Source organism: Manis pentadactyla, chromosome 9, assembly GCF_030020395.1.
Source record: "Manis pentadactyla isolate mManPen7 chromosome 9, mManPen7.hap1, whole genome shotgun sequence".
Classification (NCBI taxonomy): Eukaryota; Metazoa; Chordata; class Mammalia; order Pholidota; family Manidae; genus Manis; species Manis pentadactyla.
The window spans coordinates 32297216-32323686 of NC_080027.1; the positions used below are offsets into that span (position 1 = coordinate 32297216).

A 26471-nucleotide genomic window follows, 5' to 3' on the forward strand; every position below is an offset into this window, starting at 1 on the left:
CAGCCAAACAGGCGCAGGAAGGCTTCTGCAGAAGAAAGATTAGACACAGTCCCTGAGTTAGAGAACACAATGGGGAGGGTATGGGGACAAACTCCCCCCACCCCAGCTCTTTGCTCTTTGTGGGTGGTATTGTTTATTGTCAGAGTACAACAGAGGGAGCCGGCCTGCTTGTGCAGAAGACGGAAACAGCAAGTTGGGTCTGGAAAGGCCTTTTTTAGATCAGTTCAACAAACATGTTTTGCAGACAGAAGCTCCCAATCTTGGAAAGGGCTAATGAGTGGGAAGGGTATCTTTCTTTTCCCCCAGGAAACAAGTTGCCAGGATCTCCTGGCGCATCCAAGACGCTTTGTCAAGCACCTGCGCTCAAGCACTGCAGCACAAAATCGAGTTCTGCATGGGGAAGTGGCTGAATGGGGTCCTGTGGGGGGGTCCTGTGCAGGGGCCCTCCCTCCTCCTCTCACCTCCCTGCGGAAAACCAAATCTGTGCTCAGTGCAGTGATACTTTCTTACAGTGGAAAGTGAAAGAGCACTGTTACTTCATCAAGATAATTCAGGCCTTTGCTTTGGTTAATGCTGACGAAATGCTGTTTTGTGAATTAATTTTTGTTTTCCTAACATGTCTGGTATCCCAAATCTATTGTGCATTTCGAGGAAATAGGAAAATATAAAAGACAATATATACATGCAGTAAAAAAGGATATATTGTCCTGCTTTTTGAAAATAATATTGTGGGGATCTCAGGCCTACTTTATTTTTATTTTTTACATGTCTTAAAAAATATCCCCAAGGGCTGCTTTTGAGCACCTTTCCCTCTTTGGATCCCTGCCAGCCTCCTCTGGTGGTTATGCCTGGTGGCCCTGCCCAGTAGGGATTTATATCTGCAGACCTTATTTGTCCTGGTGGCAGCTCTGATTTAGAGTCAGGGGACCTGTGTTTGCACTTCTGGCTCTGTTGTTATCATGCTGCATAGCCTGAGGCAAGTGACTCTCTTGAGAGCTAGACACTACAGAGCAGTGCTGTTGCTAGATTTCTTTTATAGCCTCATGGAGATATTTTATGCATATACAGATAAGTAATTATATGCAACCCTTTTCATACTATACACACCATTTTCTACCTTGCATCTTTCTCTTATGCATCTTGCAGATGTCCACAGCAGGCTGTGTGTACATTGATGCATAGTTCCCATGATCTGTACAACCATTTCCCTGCTAATGGACTTGTAGGTTGTTTTCATATTTGTTATTACAAATACTGGTGTAGTGAATATCTACTACATGTATCTTTGTACATGTGCATCCTGTAAGTGTAGAATAGATTCCTAGAAGTGGAATGGCTGGGTCAGAGGGTTTGTCACAGCCTTTTAAATTTAAATCAATATTGCTCTCCACAGAGGTTGCACAAATTTACCTCCCACCAGCAGTACACCAAGGCCCCATTTCTCCATTCTCTTGCCAGGACAGAGTGAACTTTGTCAGTCTGAAATGAAAAATGGCCTCCGATTATAAAGTCATTATAGTTTTCATTATAAATAATAACTTATGTTTAAAATTATCATTAATAATTATAAATTCATTAGAATTTGAATTTACTCTTGTGGTTAAGGCTGATAATTTTAGAAAATATATGAGTCCTATCTTTATTTCCTTTCTTGTAAACTGCTATGTCCTTTGCCCATTTTTTTCTCTTGGGTTATTCACTTTTTCTGATTGATTTTTAGGAACTCTTTATATATTTAAGGAAATTAGCCCTTAATTATATGTATTTCAGATATTTTAATCAGTTCATCTTTTATTGTTTTGCCAGGCAGAATTTAAAGATGTTTAATTGGTCAAATCAGTCAATCTCTTACTTTTATGACCTTGATTTTGAAGAATGCTTAGAAAGCCTTCCCACTTTAAGGTTTTATATATTTTATGCTTTCTTCTAGTGTTTTCATGTTTTCGATTTTTTAAAATCCAAATCTTTAATCCTTCTGGAATTTATTTTAGTACAGGGAGTAAGACAAAGTTCCAACTTAATTTTTCCCCAGAAAGACTGAATTTTGAATCCTGGCATTTTTACTCATTAACTGTGTAATTTTGAACATATTAATTAACCTCTCTGAGCCTCAATTTCTTTATATAATGGAACTAATAATGAGGCTGTTGAAAAGTTTAAATAAGATTAAATATGCAAAACATTTAACAGTTTCTGGCACATATTAAATGTTCAAATCATGATCTAAATACCCAGGAACCTGGGAAAACAGTGGGTGTTCCAGGAAAGTGGAGAAATTCTAGGTAGCTAGGATATAGAGGCTGCCTTGCAATGCACTAGTGTGTAACTTAGCTGAGTCACTTCATTACCTAAATCCTCAAATTTCCTCACCTGCCTAATGAATGATAAGAACCAGCTCTTGAGATTGTTGCCAGGTTCCGAATAGATCACATTTGTGAAAGCATTTTATAAACTGTACAGGGCCATATAAAAATGCTGCAGATTATGGTCTGGGTCTGACTAAGGAGCAGCCACGGCACAGGTGGGTGTTTGACATCCCTGGCCAAGGAGAATAATTAACTTGCAGTGATGGAAATTAGCAGCTGATGTAAAGCAAGTGAGCTTGCAGCAGTTGATTATGGTAATGTTTAGTAACTGCCTTCTAGTAATTAAGCAGTAATGAGCTTCCTGAGACAGAACCTTGTTAGAGTGAAAGACAGATCAAACCCTTCAATTCAGTGTATATATCTTGCACACACAGCAGTGGGATATGCAGACGTGTCTTATCAAAGCATGTTCCTGTCCTTAAGGACAGTCATGGCAATAAGACATGTAGAGCACACCCCCCTCCACCAGACAGGTGCACATGTGATGTACCTGGCGGAAGGTCCACAGTGGTCTGGGACTGTCCAGGAGGGAGGCTTACCTGCCGAACTGCGCATGCCGGTCTGAACCCAGGCCCTAGAGTCTAAACCAGCTCAGTAATGCCTCCTTAAGATGTTCCTTGTGGCCCTTTTTTATTCCTCTGCTTGGATATTTTGGAGTCATTAGGCATATCTTGTTTTTCATGCCCTGGTGATCTCCTTCTACCACTTCTAGGTAGGCACAGTATTGTGTTTAGGGTCTCTGTTTCTCGTAGACCTGACTACTCAAATTTTCCCCGGATGGGGTTGCCACATAAAATATATTTTATGATGCCCAATTAAATTTGAGTTTCGAATAAACAACAATTTTTTTGTAAAAGTGTGTCCCATGCAATATTTGGGCTGTACTTACATATTTACAAAATTATTCATATGTCCCATGCAGTATTTGGAAGAAACTTACATTAAAAGTTATTTATTGCTTTCTGAAATTGAAATTTACCTGGATGCCCTTTTTCTTCCTTCTTCCCTCCTTCCTTCCCGCCCCCTTTCCCTTCTCTTTTCTGTTCTCTTGTTTAGCAGCCTTATCTAGGCAGCCCTGATTTCAAATGCTATAAAATAACATTTGCTACCCTGATGCTTCATGGAGCCCTAGTAATAAGGGATGTTAAAAGGTGTTATATGAGAAAAAGAATTCTCAGCTAAAATCATGTTTTGTAAGTCATGAAGTAAGCAAAGTTAGCATGTTTTCTTTGTTATGGGAATTTTTAGAACCTTTTAAATCTCCAAGATTGGATTATAGTACTTGGTATTTCCTAAAGTTATTTTGCTGTGAAACTATCTTCCCGCTCCTCTTCCTGAGTATTTATAGTCATAGGAGCAAATGTTGAATGAATGTTGAGGGTCTTTGGTAGGCAGTTCTGTTTATAGACTATGAGTTCTGATTTTGGGAAGTTCCACTGCACAGAACACAAGAACACTTGTATAATATTTTGATTCTGTTTTAAAAAGCCATAAGCTTATAAAATATACAAATAGACATGAGTATATGTAAACAAAAAACCTAGAACGATATATACCAAAATGTTAACTATACGTAGCCCCAAGAGGCAGAAAAAGAGATTACAGGTGATTTTCTCTTACTTTTCATTTGGCTGTATTTCTGCAGTCAGTATTTCTGACTCTTGTCAGAAGGGTTAAAAAATTGGTTATTATATATTTTAAAGGGCCACTTTTCCACTTACCAGCTTATTTTCCTCTCAAGCAACTCAGTGATACAGGCTCTATTGTCCCCATTTGCAGGCGAGGAAACGACGTAACTCTTTAGCAACCCAGGGCTCTTGATTTCATTACCCAGGCTGCCTCTTCAGTGTGAGACTGGCAGCACACACTGTCCTGGGAAGGGACTGTGGTACCTGTTCACCCAGCCTCCTTGGTTTGCAGGCCAAGGTGAGACCCTGAAAGGGAGAAGGGCCTGAGTGAGACACATGCTTTTTGAACAAGGACAAGTCCCCCAAATATTTTCTTGAGCAGGGCTGAGGGTGGAGGTCTGGCCTCTGTTCACCAGTGGCCTTGACTTTATCTGCTACACTGAGCCCAAAAGGTCAGGGGAAAAAATGTACTGACGTGCAACAGTACATACAGTGTTTTTTAAAGGTCACTTTGATAAATGGTTTGTGTCGCCAAAATCCCATTGCTTACAATTTTTTCTTTTTAATATTTTCATAGTATATCTTGTTTCTTGTATCTCTTTTAAAACTCATTTTTTTCTTTTTCTCATCTACTTTTCCTTTTTTGGCTCTTATGCATATATCCATTTATTTGGAGCTATTGTGGTGATTTTGATGTTTGATGTTTTGCTGGTTCACCTGAGTAGAGTGCCTGGTTATATCCCGGTGCCCGTACTCGGTTTCACTGATGAATGATGACTGACTGACAGAGGTGGTCTGTGGAGAAGAGTCTGGGTCCAGCCCCTAAAAGAGACCTGGCCTTGGCGGGCACAGTGAGGGGCAGTGCTTGGATGACCTGGGGTCAGTGTGGCCCGAGCACTGTGGGTATGCTGCTTTGAGAGGAGGGAGAGTCTAGAACACGGCAGTGCAAAGGGGCTGGAGCTCCACTCACCTCACTCACCTGGGCCTCCAGCCCCCGTGGCAGGTCTGGCAACACAGTCAGCCACAAGGTGGAGGCAGCTGCATCCTGTTTCAGAAGGAGCCGGGCTTTGGGGTCGGGGGGACCTGGATTTCAATCCCAGGCCTAAGACTGACTAGCTCTGTGACTTCAGAATAACCTCTCTGTGCCTCAGTTTCCTCTTCTGTAAGCTGGAATTGATGATAATGGTACCTAGCTCGTGGGGTGTGGTGAGGTTAAATGAATGAATACATGGAGAGGAGTACCTGGCTGGCCCAGTAAGCACTGAGTAAGTGTCAGCTATTATTATTATTAACAATAATAGAATAGCATATCTTTTGACATATTTGCTCCCCAGACAAGATAACTTTTGTGGTCAATTTAGGGCTGGGTGTAGCTAACTGCTTCTGAATGGGTTTCCTCCTGGGATGCTGTCCCTTCACATGGAGACTGTTACTCACGAAGCAGGAGGGCTTCCTCAGAGCCTAGTGTCCAGAGAATACAGAGGGCTTTTCATCCAGCAATGTGTTTTCTATTAGAAACAGGACAGTAACCACAGCAGGTAACCAGGAGTTTACAGCCCAGCCTTAGCCACAGGCAGCCTGCATATTTAAAGAGACCAAACACTTTTTTCCCAGAGGTTTATTAAAAAAAAAAAAATTGAACATGAAAGCAATTTCTTTTAGCAGGGGGAAGGGCTTTCATCTGTACTCCACGGCACGCCCAGCCGGTAACCATACAAGGCTTGGCTCAGCCAAGGAGCCCTTCACCTTCTTTTCCTGAAGGCGCCTGATGTGCGCTGGTCACCGTCACGTGGGAGCTCTTTCTCCGGTCTTTTTTTTTGGGACATTCTCTGGGTTCTCTTTGTTTCTTTGACCTCTCCCAAAGACGGAGATCTAAATGTGTGGCAAACGATCTAAGCACAGGAAAAGAAAGCAGCCCAGTCTTGTGTTCCCTGTTTATTGGCTTATGCAAACAGAGGGCAGTGACCCGTATGTGGCCCACAGAGCCTCACATTGTCTTGCTCTCCTTGTGCCTAGCCCTGAGTTTTCTTTTCTTTTCACTTTTAACAGCTTTATTGTATTTTAATTAATACCATGTCCCTGAGTTTTCATCTGGAGTCTGACCTCAATTCTTGTTTAAACTATTGTAGTGTGGTAGAAAGAGTTTTGAACTTGAAGCCAGACAGAAAGAGAAAAAGGAAATCAGGTTTACTGAGCTCTTGCCCGTCATCATTCAATTCATCAGAGCTTTCTTGAGCTCCTACTATGAGCCAGGCATCGTGAAAGGCACTCCAGGGTCGTGCTTCAAGGACACGGGAGCTGGACCAGGCTGTCTGGTTTTGAATTGCAGCTCCACCAGTTAAGTGCACCCCGCTGTTAAGTGGGACCTTAATGACTTCTTATTTAACTTCTCCTGTGCCTCAGTATCCCCCTCTGCCAAATAAGGATGCTAATAGTGTCCACCTGATAAGAGTGTTGTGCGGATTAAATGAACTAATTATATAGAATGAGATGATGACAATGATGATAGTGGGAAAGGGTTGGAATCAGGACTCAACCAGACAGTTCATTGCTCTCATGTGGCTCACAGCTGTGTGTGCATGTGTGTAGGGTGGAGGTGCTGAGGGATGGACTTGGAGTTTGCGATGTAAATAATTAAGTGCAGCGAAGCAGGGTGCCTCTCACTGTAGGACCTAGGAGGGAATTGGCAGTGTGTAGTAGGGAGGCCCAGACTCCCTCACAGGTCAGAGAAGCATAACAGAGAGGTGATGTTTAAGCGACACTGAAAGGGGGAATGAAAGTTAGCAGGGCCGGGGGTGCGTGGGCAGGTTGTGTTCTGTGTTCTGGGCAGAAGGAACGGTATATGGGAAAATTCGAAGAGAAAGCACTCCTGTGGTGTTCAGAGAGCAGAAGAAATCCAGTGAGGCCAGAGTTCGTGGGTAAGAGGAGTGGTGAGAGTCAGGGCTGGCAAAGAAAGCAGAAACCAGACCATGGAAGATGGTGTTTTATTGAGGAGTTTTGGGTGACTAAGAGCCAGGTCCTTGGGGGTTTCCATCAATTCCTTTAAGCATCACAACTCTGGGATATAGGTGTTACTAGCCCCATTTTGTTGATCGGGAAGTTGAGGCTCTACAAAATCATCACTTACCCAAAGGCACAAGCTTAGAAGACAGTAGAGTCAGGATTTGAACCTAGGTCTCTCTGTCTCCAAAGCTAGAGTGTTTGATAACTGTACGCCTTCTGAACTTGAAGTCTGGCTGTTAGCTTTATAACTTTGGGCTATCCTCAGTTTACTCATCTGCAAAATAGGTAGCATATTACTAAATACCAGCCTCACAGACTTGTAAAAACAAATGAAAATATACATAAACTGCCAAATGTAGTGCCTAGCATATAGTGAGTTCAGCCACTGCTTATGGACTCAGATTCTTGACAGAAAACTGCTTTTCCTTTCTGGTCCCAGTGAACTGAGACAGAACCCCATGACCCACCTGCATATTTGGTTGGTCGCGTCAGTTGTCTTTGCAAGGATCAGTTGAAATCCACAGCTGAGTAGAAATCGCCTTTGCTCACAGGGACTGTGCTCTCTGAGCGACCTGACAGGTGTTGGTGCAGTTCCTCATTCTCTCCCCACCGCAGCCCTACAGCCTCCCGAGCTTCTGTTAGGCCCCTGGGAGAGACCCTGAGGCTTCTCTAGCTCTCCCCTCACCCTTTCCCTCACGGGCTCGCCGAGCAGCCTTCTGCTCTCCCGCCAGAGTCCGCTGGGCTTGTTCTGCCTGCACCTTATGAAATGAACTCTGCTGCTGCTTTGAATTATATTTAACTTGGCTGTTGTTTAACTTTTCTCATGTTAGTCTCAAGGGCAGAGGCTGTCTTATCTCTGCATTTCCTACTGTGTTAGCACAGTACTATAGCAGGTACTTAATAGATAATAACTGTTTTCACCAGGATAAACCTTTTGGGTACCAAGGCTCTTTTGTGTAGGGTTTTTTTTTTTAATCTTTACAACAGTCCTCTGAAGTAGAGCATATAACATTCTTTTTAGCGCAATTAGAGAAACTAAAGCCTACTCTTAAGCAGTAGGCCAGGAATTAATTCTTCAAATCTATAGAGTAGACATTTATGAAGTCTAACTGTCCCATAGGCTAAGGAAATAAAGCTGAAAGATGTAATCCCTTCCCTCAAGAGTGAGGGAGACATTTGAACAAATAATTGTATACAGCAAGTGGAGTTTTAGGACAGAGAAATGATGAAAGTATTTAACTTTATTTGGAGAAGAGCAGAATTTTCAGAAAGATATGCTCGCTTTGGGCCTTAAAGGATTGACTTCATGGCACAGAAGGGTGGAATGGAGGGCATCCAGGCAGAGGAAGTGACGTATGCCACAGGCCGTGGGACTGAGAAGACCAGCACTCCTGGGGGAACTGCAGCATCAGCTGGGCCGGCAGGGCGTGTGTAGCAGCGGAGTGGGGTGGGGGGAAGATGACGATAGCTCCCACTGGCAAGACCCCCTCCCCCAGGACTTGCAGGAGACGGAGTCTTTCCTTCCCCTTTGGTCTCCCAGCCCCTCATCCTCTTCCCAGAGGCACACACAGGCAGGCCTGAACTACCTTCAAGCTTTGGAATGGGCTTTCCTTTGTCCCTGCTTCCTTGGGCTCCCTTACCACCCAGCTTATCTGCACAGATGTGTAGTCTCCTTTCCATGCTAAAGGAAAACATTTTATCCCATGAGTGACCTGTGACCTGATGACTTGGAAGAATAAAGGTTACCAGGTCAAAGGACATCTGTGTCATTTGCTCTCTGTGGCATGAGGTGACTGGGAAGGAATAAAGTCCACCTGTGACCAAACACCTGTGTTCCTCCTGCCAGCAGGGTCACCAGAGGGGAGCTTTAAATTGCTCTCTGAATGAGTCAGATCCATTGTTCCTGAGGAGACGGGGCTGGCACAGCGTGAGCTCTGTGGGCAAGTCTGACCAGGCCCCATCTCATTCTTGCCTGTGTTTGCCTTGCAGCTGTGTAAATGAGTATGGAAGATTATGATTTCCTGTTTAAAATTGTTTTAATTGGCAATGCCGGCGTGGGGAAGACGTGCCTAGTTCGACGATTCACTCAGGTAAGAGAACTTGAAGTACCAGGTTGGGTTTGTCAGTCCAGCCTGTGGGGTTAGGGGACCCTAATGAGAAAGGTAACTGGGCCCGGGGCCAGCCCCTTGGCCGCCAGTTCTTAACGTGCCTTTGGAAAGAGCACCAGCTTTATAGCCTGGAGTTTTAAAACCATCTCAAGGGAGTATGATTCTGGGGGTCACCACCAGCCCTCCTGTTGCTTCCTTTAATAAAAGGGACAAGTGGTTTTGCCTTCAGTGTCAAGTATCAAAAATAGATTATTAAATAAAAAATAGATTATTAGTTAGTAATAACCTCAAGATGGAAAGAAATGAATCTGACATCAGACTAAACCTAAATATTCATTTTTTGAAAACCAAAATACAAATTAAACCAATCAAACTCCCTGCCTGTGCCCTCTCACATCCTCCTATGAAACTGAGTAAATCATTTTGGTTTATAACCGGATAGGTTGATATTTTAAAATTTAATAAATGGGAATGAAATGAGAACAGTGAAGGACTATTTGAGCTAAATTAAATATTCTCTTTGGGTTGAGACCTTATCATTTGATCTAAGTACAAGCTCCCTTTTGGTTTCCCTTTTGAGAATTACTGCCAGAGATTATATGCCTGTTTTTATACAGAAATGAGTGAGACATCACTTTGAAGTTGAGGATCTTTTGGGTTTTCCCTAGAAAAATATGCATGGCATCCTTTCCAGGACTAGCATGCACACATCTTGCATTTTCATAAAGTGCTAGTTGGGGAAGCTGAGACCCGCTTTCCCAGCTAGCGCACAGGACATCCTGGTCCCGTAGACAGCGTACTGGTTCCGGTGCTGCGGCTCAGGTCCTAGTCCCAGCTCTGCCCGTGGCTCGTCCTGGGAGCCCGGGTAAGTCACCGCCTGGCCAGCCTCCCCGCCTGCTGGAGACATGTAAGGAGCCTGGGGGTCTCCAAACTCCAGCTCGGACAGTCCCTGGCTCTGTGGAAAGCTGGAGAAGCAGATTGGGTGCACAAACAGCTTTTGAGCAGAGAGTCACCTTGGGAAATACCAGGGTTTTTCCCATGATAAATGAACACAGAATAGAACTCATACTTTTTACTAATGGCCTGGTGAAATCCAAAGTAACAAGTTAACAGACACCTGGGCTTAGTCAACCACGTGCTATTGTATTGGAAACTGCAACTTGTTTTACTTCCATTTAACATTAGTAATCTTTCCTGCTTTTGGCAGGAGGACAAGACTGCAGAGATGTAAAGAAGTTTAAAGTCCCTTCATCAAAAGTTCCCTTGACCTGTCATTATTACTGAAAGGTCCCTTTGAGATTATTCAGCCCACTCCTCTCATTTTACAGATGAAAAACTCAACGTCTAGAAGGACAAAATGACTTCTTAGCATCTCACATATTAGTGTCAAAGCTAGGATTAGAACCCAGGTCTCCGGGTTCCCAGCCTGATCATTTTTATTTTATGCATGTTCTAACCTCTGAGACCAAAGGAATCTGGTTTTGCTCTTTAAAATCATATAAACTTTAAAAATTCTTCCATTTTTGAATAGTGATTTATACCATTAAGCACACTACCTCTTTTCTTTCTGTCCACTTTTTACCCCTCCCAGCCCCCAACCCCCCAACTCCCACTAAAATTCATATTTCATAGACAGGGTTATGCTTGTTTTTGTTATTTAGTAGAGAGTTAAAATAAATTGGACTCAGCTGTTTTGAGGCATGAGGAATTGGGGAACAAAATGATGGGGGAGACATTGGGAAGGATTTGTTTTATTTTTTTGGCATTTGTTAGACTGCAAAACAGCTGGAGCTATAAACTTAAGCTTCGCAGCTTTGTGTTTGAGCCAAACCAAAATAGATGAAAATTGATTCAATATTTGTAAGAAAAGTTATGAATGTTTATATTTACATCTTTTGTAGACATGCAATGGAACATTTTCTGTTGGTTTGAAGCTCAGTCTTTTGAGTCCAAACTTTAAAAGAACTCTCTTGTTAGGGAATGGACTTAATTAAAGATGCCCCAATCTTAGCTGCCAAAGCCAAGAAAATCCATTTTTCTTCAATTTCTGGAAATTCTGGAGTATAAGTGAAGAGAGAAGAGAAACTAGGTGAAAGTTCTTCCTTAATAGAATTTCTTCCTACCTCCAACTCCCTCCCTAAGACTACAGGAAATGTTACATAATAGTACATTGCATTATACATGTAATTTTGCTAAAATCGTATCATTCTAACTCAGCTTCCGGTTTGAGATATTTTGTTTTGTTTTGTTTGAAATACTTCCATCAGCCTCATACTCATTGAATTTAAGGCCCAGAGAGGGGGATTTGTATGCCTGAGGTCACACAGAGGTCCTAAGTCTGCCGTCCCCTGGTTTAGTGCTGTATCTACTGTACTTTGTCCCGGAATGATTTTATTCTCTTTGATCATCTTCCCCATATCACTGGCCCTGACCTCACATAATTATATGGGTATGGGACATTTCACTAAGAGAAATAAGTATCACCCTTGGGGCAGGGAGAAATCCAAAGGCTTCCCTGTCTCATTCACATTTCTCATACTGAGCGCTTGTTTGCTTTTTCATATTGATTGTCTACTCTCTAGCAATTCATGCCCTGGACTGATAACCAGTTAAAAGCTTCCTTGATTTTACCCGTTTTACAGCACCTGTTCCGTTTGTCCCCACCCTGACAATCCTGATCTATCCCTGTGGCTCCATTCTTCTCAGTCTTATCCTTGTGTCTGATTTCTCTGTTTCATTCTTTGGAATCAGATCCCACCCTTTCCTAATTCTCTGCCTTAACGCTTTCTATCTTGCTCCCCCTTTCTTTGGCCCCCTTTCTTTCTTTGTTCAGCTCTTTTCTCTCCCTCTTCCTCTATCTTTTCTCCTCCCCTCAAAGCATATGCACAAAGTTCAGTTAAACAGGGCTCCCATGACACTGCAGAGATGTCTCTTTTCTACCAAGTAACTCAGCCAAAGGAAGGGCTGCTGATGGCAGGTGACAGCGGGTGGGGTATTTCATTTAATTGAAAGATTTGCTTAATTGTCATTTTCTGTTATTTCTTCTGTAGGGTCTTTTCCCCCCAGGTCAAGGAGCCACAATTGGAGTTGATTTTATGATTAAGACAGTGGAGATTAATGGTGAGAAAGTAAAGGTAAGATGCTAAGTCTTCAATAAGGCTTTCATTGTGCTATGTGGGAGGAAGTGGTGTTTTCATAACATTTATTAAATCTCCTAATTGGAACTCATGTTGAAAATAATATACTCAGCCATGGCAGCTTATTTCCAAACAGAGTTCTTCTATTCCCTTCATGGAGGCAGGAAGGGTTGCAGATGCTCTGTTTACAGATGGGTAGAGAGAGAGAGGAGGGCTAAGGCAAGCTGGTCCCATCTCCTGTCCCATCAGAGATGTAAAAACAAGGCAGACGTTTCTAGCTGGGATCTCCTGAGTCGGGCCAGTACACAGTGCTAGCAGTCCCATGAAAGAGCTTATTGATACCTACCTACACTTGCTATGGGTCATTCAGGCCCACAGATCATTTATTAGAATTATTCCATCTCCCACCATACCCCTATTCCTAGCAAGGGAGAGGTGCTAAATGAGAGGTCCAGGAAGGATCCATGGTGTCCCTCTTCCCTTTTGTGACCTCTGGGTGGTTTGGTCCCTGTAAGAAGTATGGCTCGTCCAGTATCAGGAGAAGGGAGGTAGTGTTTATTCAGTGCCCAATAGGTGGCAGTCCCACGGCTAGGAGCTTTTTCATTTTCTAGGTTTCAGTGAGGTTGAGTGGCTTATCTATCCATGGCTACACAGTTAGGAGAGGAGATGGGCAGGATCTGAACCAGTTTTATGAGCTAGCACACCCACTGTCTCCCTGGGGACCCCCTTCCATGAGAGAGGAGGGGAATGCAGGCACAATAGGTCTGTCCCCCTGGAACAAGGAGGAGCAAGGTGACGGGAAGAGTTGAAGTAAGACTAAATCACACCGAAGAAGGCAGAGATGCTGATCTTGGGCTCTGTGCTCTACCTCAGAGTTAGGGAAATCCCACTGTCAGGTCTTCCAGAGCCGAGTTTCACAGAAAGAAGCCAGGACCCTGGCATCAGCCACACAGTGGAAGCTGGCATCAGCATTCCAGCCAGAGCCCAACCTAAGATCCCAAGATTGAATCCGTGGCATGGGCATCCTCCCACATGTACCTGCACTTCTGCGTTGGAAGGCCTCAGCAAGGGCAGAGATGCTCTGGGGCACTCTTGCAGCCTTTCATAGACACACCGAGAGTGTCCCTTCCAGCCCTGACTCCTCAGAGCGGTTCCTTACTGCGGAGACGTGCACACAAGAACGACAGTGAAGGGAGAGCTGGGGGCGCCAGGAAACAAAGCAGGGTCTGAAATCCATGTATGTGCCAACCAGAAGGCTCAGAAAAATAGTGCGCTGGAGTGGGGAGAGGGGGCTTGGCTGTGGGGACAGGGAGGAGACTGGAGTGTGCACTCATCAGGAGCCCCCTGCAGCTCTCTTGGTCCTGTCCAGTGGAGGTGGGTGCCATCCCCAGGAACTGAGTAAAGTTAACTGCTGTTTCAGGCATTCAACGTCCAGATGTTGGGGTTTCCCATTTTTATACATATATATGTGTGTTCATTCCTTTGACCAGAAATGTTAATGCCTACCATGTGCCAGGCACTGGAAATGAATAGGGTGAGTAAGAAATGGTCTCACTACTGAAGAGCAGGCTTAGTTTTCTTCCTGAAACCCCTAGGTTTAGGTGTTACAGTTATTCTTTCTACAAAGTATAACCTCATTTTTAAGTACTATTACACTCAGCTAAAATGCATCTTTTTATAACCTCTGACTCCACTGTGAGACCACAGGCTCCCCCAAAGCAAGGTTTGCATCTTACTCATTTCCATAGTCACAGCACAGTTCCTGTCCCCACCTCTGTGGGCCTCTCATCTATTTAAAGTGAGGGTTGGCTGATCTTCAAAATCCAGTCCAAATGAATTTGCCTGTGATACATACATGTAGAATCAAGATGTAAAATGACCTTCTTCCACCGCAGTAATCCAAGGGCCTCATTAACATGTGGACCCAGGAGGAGCAGCCTCTTTAGTCCTTCAGTAGAAGGGGACAGAGGTGCCCAGGCTTCACTAGGAAAACAATTGTTGTCTTACTGTTGTCCTTGTTCTTTAATGTTTACTCGAATGCTCTCCTTGGTGATGGTTAGTGGCTTTTAGTGGGTAGTGTGCAGGCTCTCTCAGAGCCCCAGAGAGGCAGTGTAAAAGAATCTACTGGCGGTTTGTCAGCATCACCCGCCTGGCAAGTGCCAGGGCAGCACCGGAGGCCAGGTCTCCCCCCTGACTTCTCATGACCATGCCTCCAGCCTTCCCTGTTAAGTCTTACTCTTTCTAGGATGGCTCCCAGGGTTGAAGGCAGGGAATCAAAGACATTAGAAAGATTCTTATGGTTATTAAGCCTTTGTGCCAAATCTGTAATAGTAAAGATGAGGAAGAGGCCCTTCACTTGTCATCTGCATTATGACAGTGACCTTGTGTAGAAAACATAATTAAAACATATGTAGTGTTCTCTCCAATCTATTGATCTTTTTACGTCTATGATAAATGAGTAATAAGTAAAACTCTAAGCTCAGACTATAACATTTTATTTTAGGAGATTCGTTGTAATAAAAGAGTTTCTGGGTTTCTTTCTAATCAGGCATACATTGCATAGATATGAAAGTCTTACAAGTATACACATATATTTGCTCATCTGACCCTCCATTTATCCATCCATCCATGCATCCATCCATCCTGTGTTCTAGTAGATGCTTTGTGCCAAGTACTGTGTTAGGTGAAGCATCTTTGCCCTCTAGGAACTTACTATCATCTAACCCAAACATTTTATCTTTAATTCCCTGATTATTCTACTTAGCAGAATTAATCAGTTCTTCCTTTGTGATTCCTCAGTTCTTTGTTCCTTCAGTTAGCTATCATTCCAATGTATCCACCCTGTACTGGGTACTGTGTTAGGAAGGCACTGGGGGTATAAAGTTAAAAAAGAAACAGCCCTTGTCCTCAAAGAACTTAGTCTAGCAAAGAGACACACTAGTAAGCCAATGATCACAATACATTATTGTAACAATGAGACAACAGAGGTGTGAGTGGTGGCGCAGAGAGCAGATGCACAGTGCGGGCTCACAGTGGAGGTAAGAGTGGTTAGGAGGCCCATGCTGTGGTATTGGGTACATGTGACAGACATGAGGCTGACACTGGGAGACCCTGTCCTGCTGGCAGTTCCTTCATAGAACATCTCGTATTTTTTTATGGTTAGTTAACTGTGTGTTTTTCCTCCCTATAGACCATGAGCTCTGTTAGATCAAGGATTGTGCTTTATTCATCTCTGTATCCTCCTTGTGCCTAGTACAGTGCTCTGCATATATATTAATGATCTATAAATGCTGGAAAGGAACCAGTGAATTGCCGAAAGCATAGTGGAATGAGGGTGAATGGTAAAAGCTGTGGAGTACAGATATCCTTAAGTATCAACCCATAAGGCTGGAAACAGGCAGCCCCCTGTGAGAAAGCGGCATACACCTTGGCAAGACCAGACTACCAGTATTCTAGAAAATATTTCAGTGGTTTTAACTCTCAAAGCTGTTCTCAAGATGTGCCAGTCATGAGAACATAACTGGTTTCTAATGACTGACAGTATTAAATCCAATCACAGGTTTTTCAAGGCTCAGTGTGGCATTAAACAATAGTCTGTTGTTCTAGGACACATCCTGGCAGAGGGGAACCCTGTCCCTAGGTTTGAAGCAGAGCAGAGAAATAGCTTTTGTCCCAGCAGAAGCTGTGACATCTGTACGGTTGCCTTTAGCATACACAGGCTTTCATGTACATCATCAAAGGGCAGCTGCCACTTCAGATCAAAGGAGAGCCTGTGCCGCTGCTTGGTGGCAGGGACGACCGGTCACTCCTCCGTCCCCTCAGCTAACCTGGTGTGAGGGGCGGATGGCACCGCTGACTCATCCTGCTTGGGGGCAGATGTACATTGAAACCCGCCTCTGGGAGCAGAGGCCGCGTGGCGGTATGGAATGAGTCCTCAGCTGGGAATCGGTAGGCCTGGAGGCTCAGTCCCAGCTTTGTGAATAACCAGTCAGGAGATGGAGTCTCCCATTAATGAAAGGAGGCATGAATTTGCCCACCTCCCTGGGCTGTTATAAGGATTAAATGAGACCATCAGTAAATAGGTGAACATTTACTGTTTGCCATGCACTCTATTTGGTGCAGGGGATTCTGTGAGTAAAATGGACCCACTTCCCTCTAAAGAAGCTTTCAGTCTAGGGAGGAAGATAGTTATTGAACATATTATTACAAATAAATGAATGATTCAAGCATGTCAGGTGCCATGAGGGAGAATTATAGGGGGGGTTGCAGAAGAGAATATGTGGGAGAGGGGGTGGGGCTGGGGAGCCTAGCCTGATAGGAAGGTTCCAGAAGGTTTTCTCGAGGAAATGATGTTCTCTTAATGGGGTGAATGCATCTAGTGATATGAGGATGACGCAACTAGAAGGGAAGATTATTGGTCGTGTTGCTTCTCAAGGCCCTCTGATTTGTTCTGCACCCAGCAGGTTTTTCAGTCCTCTCTGTGCAGAGAAGTGCAGGGAGAAGGGAGAAGTGTTTTGCCTTCTCTGTAATTAGAACCATCAGTTTTTAGGACTTAGAACGGGTATATGATTTCAGAAAATGTGAACTTTCATCAGGTTTGCATATTCACCTCTTTTCTATAAAGAAACCACCTAAGCCCAAAGAGATTAAGTGACTTGCCCAAGGTCACAGAGCCTAAAAGCGGCAGAGGGAAATCATTTTATCTGCCATGGCATTGTTCCTGTGCACATTAACAAAGATAATACATTAATATATTCATTTAAATTTTAAACTGGGTTATGTTCAAATGTCTCCCTCACCAGTGCTGACTGAATAATTGCAGCTTGCCCTGCATCCCAACTTCTATAAGATGGCATGTTGGTTAAGAGCATGGACTCTGGGACCACGATGCCCGGTGGAATTGGCTCTGGAACCTACTGGTTGTGAGACACTGAGCAAATTTATTAATCTCCCTGTGCCTCAGTTTCCTCATTTGAGAAATAGGTATAGTAATAGTACGTACCTCATCGAGTTATTGTGAGAATTAAGTGAGTTATTGCATGTACAATGCTTAGAGTTGGCACATAATAAATGCTCAATGAAGTTTTTATTTTATTAAAGAAAAAAGAAATCTCTTCAGTAACATAACAAAGGAAAACCCGAAAAGCAAAGCAAGTCTGCATCCTTATCTAGGCACACCCAACAATTTTTAAAACTTTATGTGCTTTCCTATAATTAGCAATGACAATATAGGTAGGTCCCAGGAAGGCAGTACAGCTTGGAGAAGACAAGCAATGGCTATGGCATCTTAATATGCTGATGGACAGTGTGGGTGTGGGGGGACTTGCCAGTACGGGTGAATGTTGAAACCACAATGTTGTTCATGTGAAACCTTCATAAGATTGTATATCAATGATACCTTAATTTTAAAAAATTTGTTTTTAGGGCAGAAAATAATCATGAAATTATTTGGGTGAAGGTGTATGCATTTCTAAACTGAAGCAAGGCAATGCTTTCTTCCTTTTCTGCTTCTCCAACCTAATCCTTCTCTTACGCCTTTGCAGCTTCAGATCTGGGACACAGCAGGTCAAGAGAGATTTCGGTCCATTACCCAGAGTTACTACCGAAGCGCCAATGCCTTGATCCTCACCTATGACATAACCTGTGAAGAATCCTTCCGCTGCCTTCCCGAGTGGCTGCGGGAGATAGAACAATATGCCAGCAACAAGGTCATCACTGTGCTAGTGGGTAAGGACTAATGAGGAGGGAAATTGATTTGTGGGCATCAGAGAATTTATAATCATACAAAGCTTGTATCTTGGTACCTTCTGAAAATATTGTCTACAGCTGTGATGTAGCCTGTAATGCATGCAGTCAACATTCAGTTCTTCTGAAACTGAAGAGAAAATGAAATAGGTCCTATCCTGTGGTAATGGTTTAGAAAAGCCAAGTAGAAAATATTGCTAATTGATTCTTCTATCAGTGCAGCCTCTTAGGGAGGGTGGACTGCCATGAAAGTTATGTGGGCTGCTCAACATTTAAAAAAACTGAATTACAAGATCATGGAAAATCACACTCTAGAAGTAAAATTCATCTCTTAAGTGGATAAAGAATTCACTATTGAAGTAATTGTTTATTGCCTAAAAAATGGACTTTGGTTAAATTTCTCCCTTGTTACATTTATGCTGATTTGAGAAATTGTAATTTTCAAAAAGAGTCTGTTAGTGGAAATTCTGCAGTTTGTTCCATCTTGGAGGAGGATAGAACTTCTGCTTAAAAAAGGGGGAAAGCAGATAACAACCCATGACTTCTTTTTTTATTGAAGTATCATTGATATACAGTCTTATATTGGTTGCATGTATACAACACAGTGGTTGAGCAGTTACCCATATTATTAAATCCTTACCTCCACTAGTGCATTTGCTGTCTGTCACCATAGGAAGATATTACAGAATCATTGGCTATATTCTCCATGCTGTACTGCCATCCCTGTGACCAACTTATATTATGATTGAGAATTTTGTGCCCCTTTATCCTTCTCACCCTCCCCAACTATCCACCCCAACCTCTCCCCCTTGGTAACCACTAGTCACTTCTCAGTGTCTGTGAGTCTACTGCTCTTTTGTTCATATTATTTTGCTTTGCTTTTATATGCCACAAATAAGTGAAGTCATTTCGTATTTGTCTTTTTCTGCCTGGCTTATTTCACTTGGCATAATACACCCCAGATCCATCCATGTTGTTGCAAAGGGCAGGGTTTCTTTTTTTATGGCTGAATAATATTCCATTGTGTATATGTACCACATCTTCTTTATCCATTCATCTATTGATGGGCACTTAGGTTGATTCTATATCTTATGAATTATTATATAAATAATGCAGCGATAAACATAGGGGTGCATATGTCCTTTTGAATCAGGGATCTTGTTTTCTTCAGGTAAATTCCTAGGAGTGGAATTACTGGGTCAAATGGTATTTCTGTTTTTAGTTTTGAGGACCTCCATATACTTTCCACAGTGGCTGTCCCAATTGACATTCCCACCAACAGTGTAGGAGGATTCCCTTTTGTCCACATCATCTCCAACAATTGTTATTTCTTGTCTTTTGGACAGTGGTCATTCTGACTGGTGTAAAGTGATGTCTCATTGTGGTTTTGATTTGCATTTCCCTGATGATTAACAGTGTGGAACATCTTTTCATGTGCTTGTTAGCCATCTATCTGTATTTTCTTCTTTGGAGAAATATCTATTCAGGTATTCTTTTTTTTAAAAAAACCCACTTTTTTAATTGGGTTGTTTCTTTGGTAACAACCCATGACTTTTCATGGTGAAAAATGCAACATTAGAAATGGAATTTCAGTGAAATGGACCAGATTATTAAAAACTCCACTAGTGATAATAGAAAAATTTTAATAATGTGTATGTTGTTAAAATGTTTTCTTCTTATGAAAGAACATTGCTGTATATTCTGACAAGACCTGAATTTTGGAAATCTGGGTAGAGAACCTCAGGAATTTTGTTAGGGTACAAATTATAGTTAACAGTAAGCGAAGTAAACAGTTTGTAGTAAGCACTGTAGTTAGCATATGTGTGCCAGGAATCATATTAGGAATGTTTTATGTGTCATGATCCCTACTTTACAGGTGAGGAAGCCAAGGGCCAGGGAGGTAAAGCTCTTTGCCCCTTTCATACAGCATGTGAGATCCACTCCATGTCTTGTATTTTTCCAACTGTAACATGCTGCTTTGTAACAAATTGCTGGACTTTCCTTCAGGTTGCTGGGTTAAGCATCTGCCTGTCTGTGAGCTCAGGCTCCATGTGCGATCCTGAAACTGTCTTACACACTGGAGAATCTTTGCCACGAAGCACTTGAAAGCCCCATCTTACGACTTGGGATTTGTGTCTGTTCCACAGAAAGCCCTTAAGAACTTGAGTCACAGCATTACTCCTTGGGATTTTATCTAAGGGAGTTAAATGAAGATTTGAGGGGAGATAATTATAATATCTGACACTGGTGTGTCAGTATGAAGGACACACCAGCTTTTTTTTTTAGCTTTCTGTTGTGGAAAATTTCAGACATAAGCAAAAGTAGAAAAACAGTATAATAAATTCCCATGTACACATCTCTCAGCTTTGACAAGTAACAGCTCATAGCCAATCTTATGTTATCTGTCCCCATCTATTCTGCCTGCACTCCCCTCACATCTTGTACATTTCCTGCCTCAGACCTGGAGTTAGTTATTTCTTCAAGAAGCACTGTTTCTTTTTAATGGGAACTTGTATTTAGTAACCACAACTAAGGTGATAGGAATCCTCCTTACTATTGGGTGGTCATTGCTTTTAGGCTTTTCAGTGGACAGACTAGTGTGTTTGTGTCGGGGGGTGAATTCTAGAGCATCCACAGGGGGTTGTCTTTTAAGCTCTGCTAAATGTTTTGACTCACAAGATGACCTAAGGCCACACTTGGCTCGCATTGACTTAGAAGGATACAGGACAGGAGACAAGGCCTAACAGTAAGTCAGCATTGGGCATTCCTCTTCAGAGACAGAGGTCCTCATAGCAATCCACAAAGCTGTCCAGGACCTCACCAGACAGTTCAGGTATGAGGGCAGAAGGCTCACCACTGGCAAGTGCAGGATCTCCCCTGGCCTAGAAGCACCCATGTCCCATAGGAGCCAGTCTCTCTCAGAACTCAACTCCACACAGGCCTAACTTACAGGGTCTCTTCAGGTGAAGACCACATGCAGGGAAGCCCAAAGTTAGGGCTTTCCATTAGATGTTTATAATTCATACATGGAATTCCCAGACCGCATGGAACTGATCAATCGGGGGTCACTCTTGACCATAAGCAGTGCTGCATAGTACCACCATTGTCTCACCCCATTGTCAGGTCTCCATGAGAACAGAGGGGGAATAACTGTTAACAATAAAATACACCATGAATTATTCACACTGATACTCCCATTTATAATTCAGGACCAAAGAAATTGTACTTAGCCTCATTAATCTTATATCTGTATTTCCTTTTTCTAAAGCCTAAAATCACAGTCCCAGTGACAGCAGCATAATTACTCATTTGCTTTACCTCCTAATACACTTAACGGCAGCCTCCGACCAACAGTACCCACACTGGCCCTGACAAGGTGATTACTGCAACAGTCCAAGACCTCACCCTTCAATTCTGTCTGTCTGTAGGGTCTATACCACTGCGGGGGCATGGTTAATTTGCTCTATCTTAAACCCCCTTGAAATAGTTCCTTTCTGTGTGGTTGTGCTACTTCACGACAAGCAGGTTCATTTGTTCAATTTCGCTTCCCATTTTTAGGGATTGCTTTTTACATTTAAGTTTGTATTAATTGGTACAGTCACAATTAATCATATAATTATGTAAAACATTAGATTCTGAAGTCAAATCTGTAAAACCAAGTGTGTTTAGTGGGGTCAAGTTTCTATCCCTCCCTTTCCCATCAACTTAGTTCTTCTCACGGGTAACCATTATCTTTAAAATTAAGATTTTGGTTTATTCCTCCATTAAAAAATAAGCAAATTAAGTGCATGTGTGCACGTGTGTGTATAATTTTTTCCATCCCCTTTTCTTAGTTGTTTATCATATGCACTTTTTCCTACTTTGCTTTATGCACGTAACAGTATAACCTGTGTCTCACGTTGCCTAGTGGCAGCGTATGTAGTCCTTGTTTTTTACAGGGGCAGATCACTCCACTGCATGGTCATGCCACAGTTTCTTCAAGCTGCTGCCCAACCGATGGACATTCGGATTGTTTCCGGTTCTTTGCCATTCCAAATAGCACTTATGTTTTGAAACAAACATTCCATTTATCACAGTCACATTTGCTTTGCTTTACTTGCTCATCCATCTGGTTTGACTTCGGACATGGAATTGAATTTTGATGCTTCCAATCCCACAAAGAGTCAAATGATGATTCCTTCCTTGATTTACCCCTGTTCTAGGCAACAAGATTGATCTGGCTGAAAGGAGAGAGGTCTCCCAGCAGAGAGCAGAGGAATTCTCAGAAGCTCAGGACATGTATTACCTGGAGACCTCGGCCAAGGAATCCGATAACGTGGAGAAACTCTTCCTTGACTTAGCATGCCGCCTCATCCGCGAAGCCAGGCAGAACACACTCGTGAACAATGTGTCCTCGCCTTTACCCGGAGAAGGGAAAAGCATCAGTTATTTGACTTGTTGTAATTTCAACTAAAGGCCGAGGCAAGAAGTGAAAGGAATCAGCGGCTGCCCTGCTGGGCCCTGAACTGCTGGGACCTGGCGATGACCGCGGCTCCCGCTCTCGGACCTTCTGACCCCCCCGTGGGCTCCTGCACTTACGAAGCATGACAGGCCATGCGCCTTGTCCAGAGGCCAGCATTAGCTGAACATATAATGGTTTCACCTTTTTGCAGTCTGGGGTCGAAGCAGGGAGAAATTTGCACTAGGCCCTCCATGATCTGCAGAGCATGTTGCTTTTGTTTTTTTTAAAAAAAGCAAGTAAAAAAGCAAGTGAAAGCGCATTCCTGAACGCAGTCCAGGGGGAAATGGACTGTAGGGACCCTCCTGCACATCAGTGGGTGCATGTGGGGGCTGTTCTTCAGGGCTTCCGGGTGCCCTGGTTTTCTTGTCTACCAGATAAACCAAAACTGGGAAGGCCAAGTACTGTCTCTGTGGGGCGTGTTGATGACTCCACGGAGATTCTGAAAAGTGTTATTTCTCTTGTCCACAGGCACTTTCAAGAACTTTGGGATGTAAAAATGAAATGAAACCTTTACCCATGACCAACAGTAACAATCATTGATTTGATGAGACATATATAAGCTCCATGACTCCTTTTGGTGCTAATGATTCCACTCTTTCACAGACCAAACGTTTTAGTGCATTGATGTCCTTAAGTGTGTTACATAAAAATAAAAAATAATAATAAGGGAAGTCCATGAATCAGCACTCTTTCTCAAAGTCTCATTACTACCTTTTCTAGGGTGGATTTGTTGGGAAAGAATACTTCTTTCATGTCTCTCTCTAAATTTCAGCCATTTTCTTCTTTTATTCTCTCATCTTTCCTGCCCCTTAATGAAAATGTCTTAAAAAATGAACAAAATATGAATGTTTGATGATATTCTAATATAAAAGATTAGCTCTAAGACATTATGCGTAGTATGAGAAAACAGACCAGATCCGACCAAAAAACTGTGGGTTAATGGACTGCCGTGCAGAATTCCAAGCAAGCACAGTCCTTAAAAGCAGGTCACATCTTTTACTTCCTGGTACTATCCATCTTGGACAGACCAAGGCTTAGGCTTTTGTAGACGTTTTTAATATGTCAAGTGAGAATAGCAACAGATGAAAAGTCTCACGAACCACTTTTGTATCTTCAGTGATAACTTGAGAAAAATTCTGCTTGTGGAAGCAGGTTCAACTGTCATTTGTCACCTCCTTCTTATAGTAATGTTACTGTCAGACTCATGACCATACAGTCTTTCCTGTTTCTTTTTCTTTTCCTCTCATTCTTTCCTGGTCTCCCTTTTCTTTCCTTCTTGCCTCCCTCTCTTCCTTAATGCATGCGTTACTGCAAATCTCCAGTTCAGACGGAGGTGTGTATGCCTTTACTTAGCCAATGTAAAAACAGGACTCAAAATGAAAGACGTGCTGCTGAATATGTGTTATTATTTCTTCAGTGCCATACTTTGATACCTTCCAGTTTGTTCCCTGATATAAATGCAAATTGGGACAGTAATTAAACCTATATGCTGTTGATGCTGTCAGATGTTTCTGTAGCTTGCTACTTAGCATAACTGAGGGATGAGGAATGGAAAAGGATATGATACATAATTCCACTGTTGCTCTAGGTGGTAGCAATCTTGGTCCTGATATGTTGGTGTTTGAAAGCTATTTAATTTTAAAGAAATGAGTCATGTTGAGGTATGATACTGATAAAGCATTTCTAGCATTTCTGTGGCAGGTTTCAGAGTGACCCCATCTCTTGCCCAGAGAGATGACACATATTGTTTAAGGGACTGATAGCTTTTATTTGGCCTCACTCTTTGCCCTGATCCTATGGATAAGAGAGAGATCCCAAATTGAATTGCTTTTATTTTCAAATCTTTTTCAAAAGAAAAAATAATTTTAATAAACACCGACCACAATAATTTATAGTAATTGTTGTCTTTCCCTCCCCATCTCCCCACTAAGCCAGCAACTAAAGCTATTCAAAAAACAAATTGGTCAAAGTGGGCAGAAGAGCGTCTCTTGTTAAACTTTGAGGAAATGTCCCTAGGTTTGGATTCATTAACTTTCATTTAGGGCAAAAATCCGATGTCCCCAGCATATTGTGACCCAGCTTTGTTTCATAGCAACAAGTATGTTGAAAATAAAGTTGTTTTGTGATCTTACAGGACTTTGTTAGATTGCATAAGATTAGTCACAAAATGACAGCTTCTAGGACCACTCTTGGGCTCTGACTTTCCTTTTCCTGAGGGCTCAGCCACCTCTGTCTACCCTTGGCCACACTCAGAACGGGAGAGAAAGCTCTGCTCTTGGCCCCTCTTTTCCCTGTTACTCCTCCCAGCCTTTCTGTAATTTAGAGTCACCCGTCCATGTTCCATCAGTAGGGACACATGAGAATATGGGATTCGTTTCTTTTCTTTTTCCTTAGTTGTATGATTCCAGATTAGGCCTTGTGGACACTTGTTCACTGATCCCTGACAGTAATGTAGGTGCTCAATAAATATTAGTTCAATGAACGACTTAGTGCCAAGAGGAACTTTTCTGGTTAAATAGAAATTTCTCAAATAGAACTTGAGAAAGAGCACTAATTAAATGTGGTCATCTTAACCCAGGCCAGGACCTAAACTTACTGGTTGGCCTTCTAGTTCTTATTGGGATATGTGCTAAGGTGAGCCTTCTTAAGTAACAAGGAATTCTCAACAAGTGGATGAGAGAGTTGCTCTCTCATAATTCAGTTTGGCCTGATCTGACTCAAAAGACTATCAGAATCCATATCTGCTTCCATTTTTAGTGTGATTTTTTCCTCTTTTAATTAAGTTACTAAATATATGGCAAAACTTGTTCCGTCTTCCCTTGAAAAAGCATCATATTCATGTCATAGAGTCAGGTTTGGGAGAATCTGTGAAATCATATAGCTTGCCGATATTAATTATATTTTATTATGGCTTTATGTACACTGTATCCTCAATTGTGTGCTTTTTCCTTTACCTATGCAAGGCTTTTTACTCCTTTATGTATTTTATTAGATATCTTGAATTATATTAACATTCAATTTTGATTATCCTTTCTGTGGATTACTTAGATTAGGTCATTAGCTTTTCTTGGCCTTTTTTTTCCCCCTCTTAGTCATTTCAAGTTAGCATCTCTTTCTAAGTAGAGTGGCAAGAAAATAACTGAAAATGAAAGTCAAATGGATTGATTTGATAATGGGTCAGTTTCTGATTGGTAAGAAAGGTAAAAATCACTGGCTAAAGTAAGGTATTTGGATTAGGATTATTTACTTTAAGCAATTCAGACTTGGACGGAGGTAGGCCGAATTTAACAGGAGACTGGATTCCTTTTCTTTCTTCTGTCCCTGAATGTACGCCTTGGGAGGGCACTGGGGACTCCCAGCGTTAGTAGAATGATTTGCCTCATTTACCCTTTTACTATTCCACAGTCCTTCCAGATTCGGGATAAGTTTCAGTTAATGAATCCTTCTGAATATCAGTTGCAGTTGATTATGAATTGGTTTTCTGATAAAAGTGCAAACATCTTTTTTTTAATAAACCAAACCACTGGAGTGAGATATCATCTCATTATAATTAAAGTTTTCTCCCCACATATCAAGCCAATGGCTTTAAACATGGACATTTTCTACTTTTTAATCCTGTGTATTTCATGGTCATTAGTATTATAGGAACTACTGCCCTGTTAGCCTCTGGATGAGTTCTTACAGCGTTTACCCTTTCTTCTTTCTAGAATTTTTTGAATTTTTTTTTTTTTTAACTGCAACTGGTTACTTACTTTCCCCAACCATGGTCCTGATAGATGTGTTTTAATGCAACTATAACAACACTTTAGAGATTTAACTGGAAAATCAAAAGCAGTGAAAAAAATGTGTATTTCAGACACAATGTACAGACACATGAGCAGTAATGGCTGAACACTAATTTTGGGATAAGAGAAGAATGTTTTCAGATTTCATTTCTGTCACATAAGACTATTTGTGTTTGGAAGGAAATTTTGTGTTTGGAA

General features: G+C 42.2%; 1 protein-coding gene across 2 annotated transcripts in view; it reads left to right on the forward strand.

The window, feature by feature from the left end:
- The window catches only part of RAB30 (RAB30, member RAS oncogene family), a 76099-nt gene extending 52940 nt beyond the window's left edge, over nucleotides 1-23159 (forward strand). For both annotated transcript variants that reach the window (XM_036895408.2, XM_057507182.1), the window contains exons 2-5: nucleotides 8987-9087; nucleotides 12156-12239; nucleotides 17786-17969; nucleotides 22190-23159. In XM_036895408.2, coding sequence (XP_036751303.1) covers nucleotides 8995-9087; nucleotides 12156-12239; nucleotides 17786-17969; nucleotides 22190-22440 — 612 coding nt within the window. In that variant the 5' untranslated portion in view covers nucleotides 8987-8994 and the 3' untranslated portion in view covers nucleotides 22441-23159. The remainder of the gene's footprint in view (nucleotides 1-8986; nucleotides 9088-12155; nucleotides 12240-17785; nucleotides 17970-22189) is intronic.
- Nucleotides 23160-26471: the final 3312 nt, after the last annotated feature.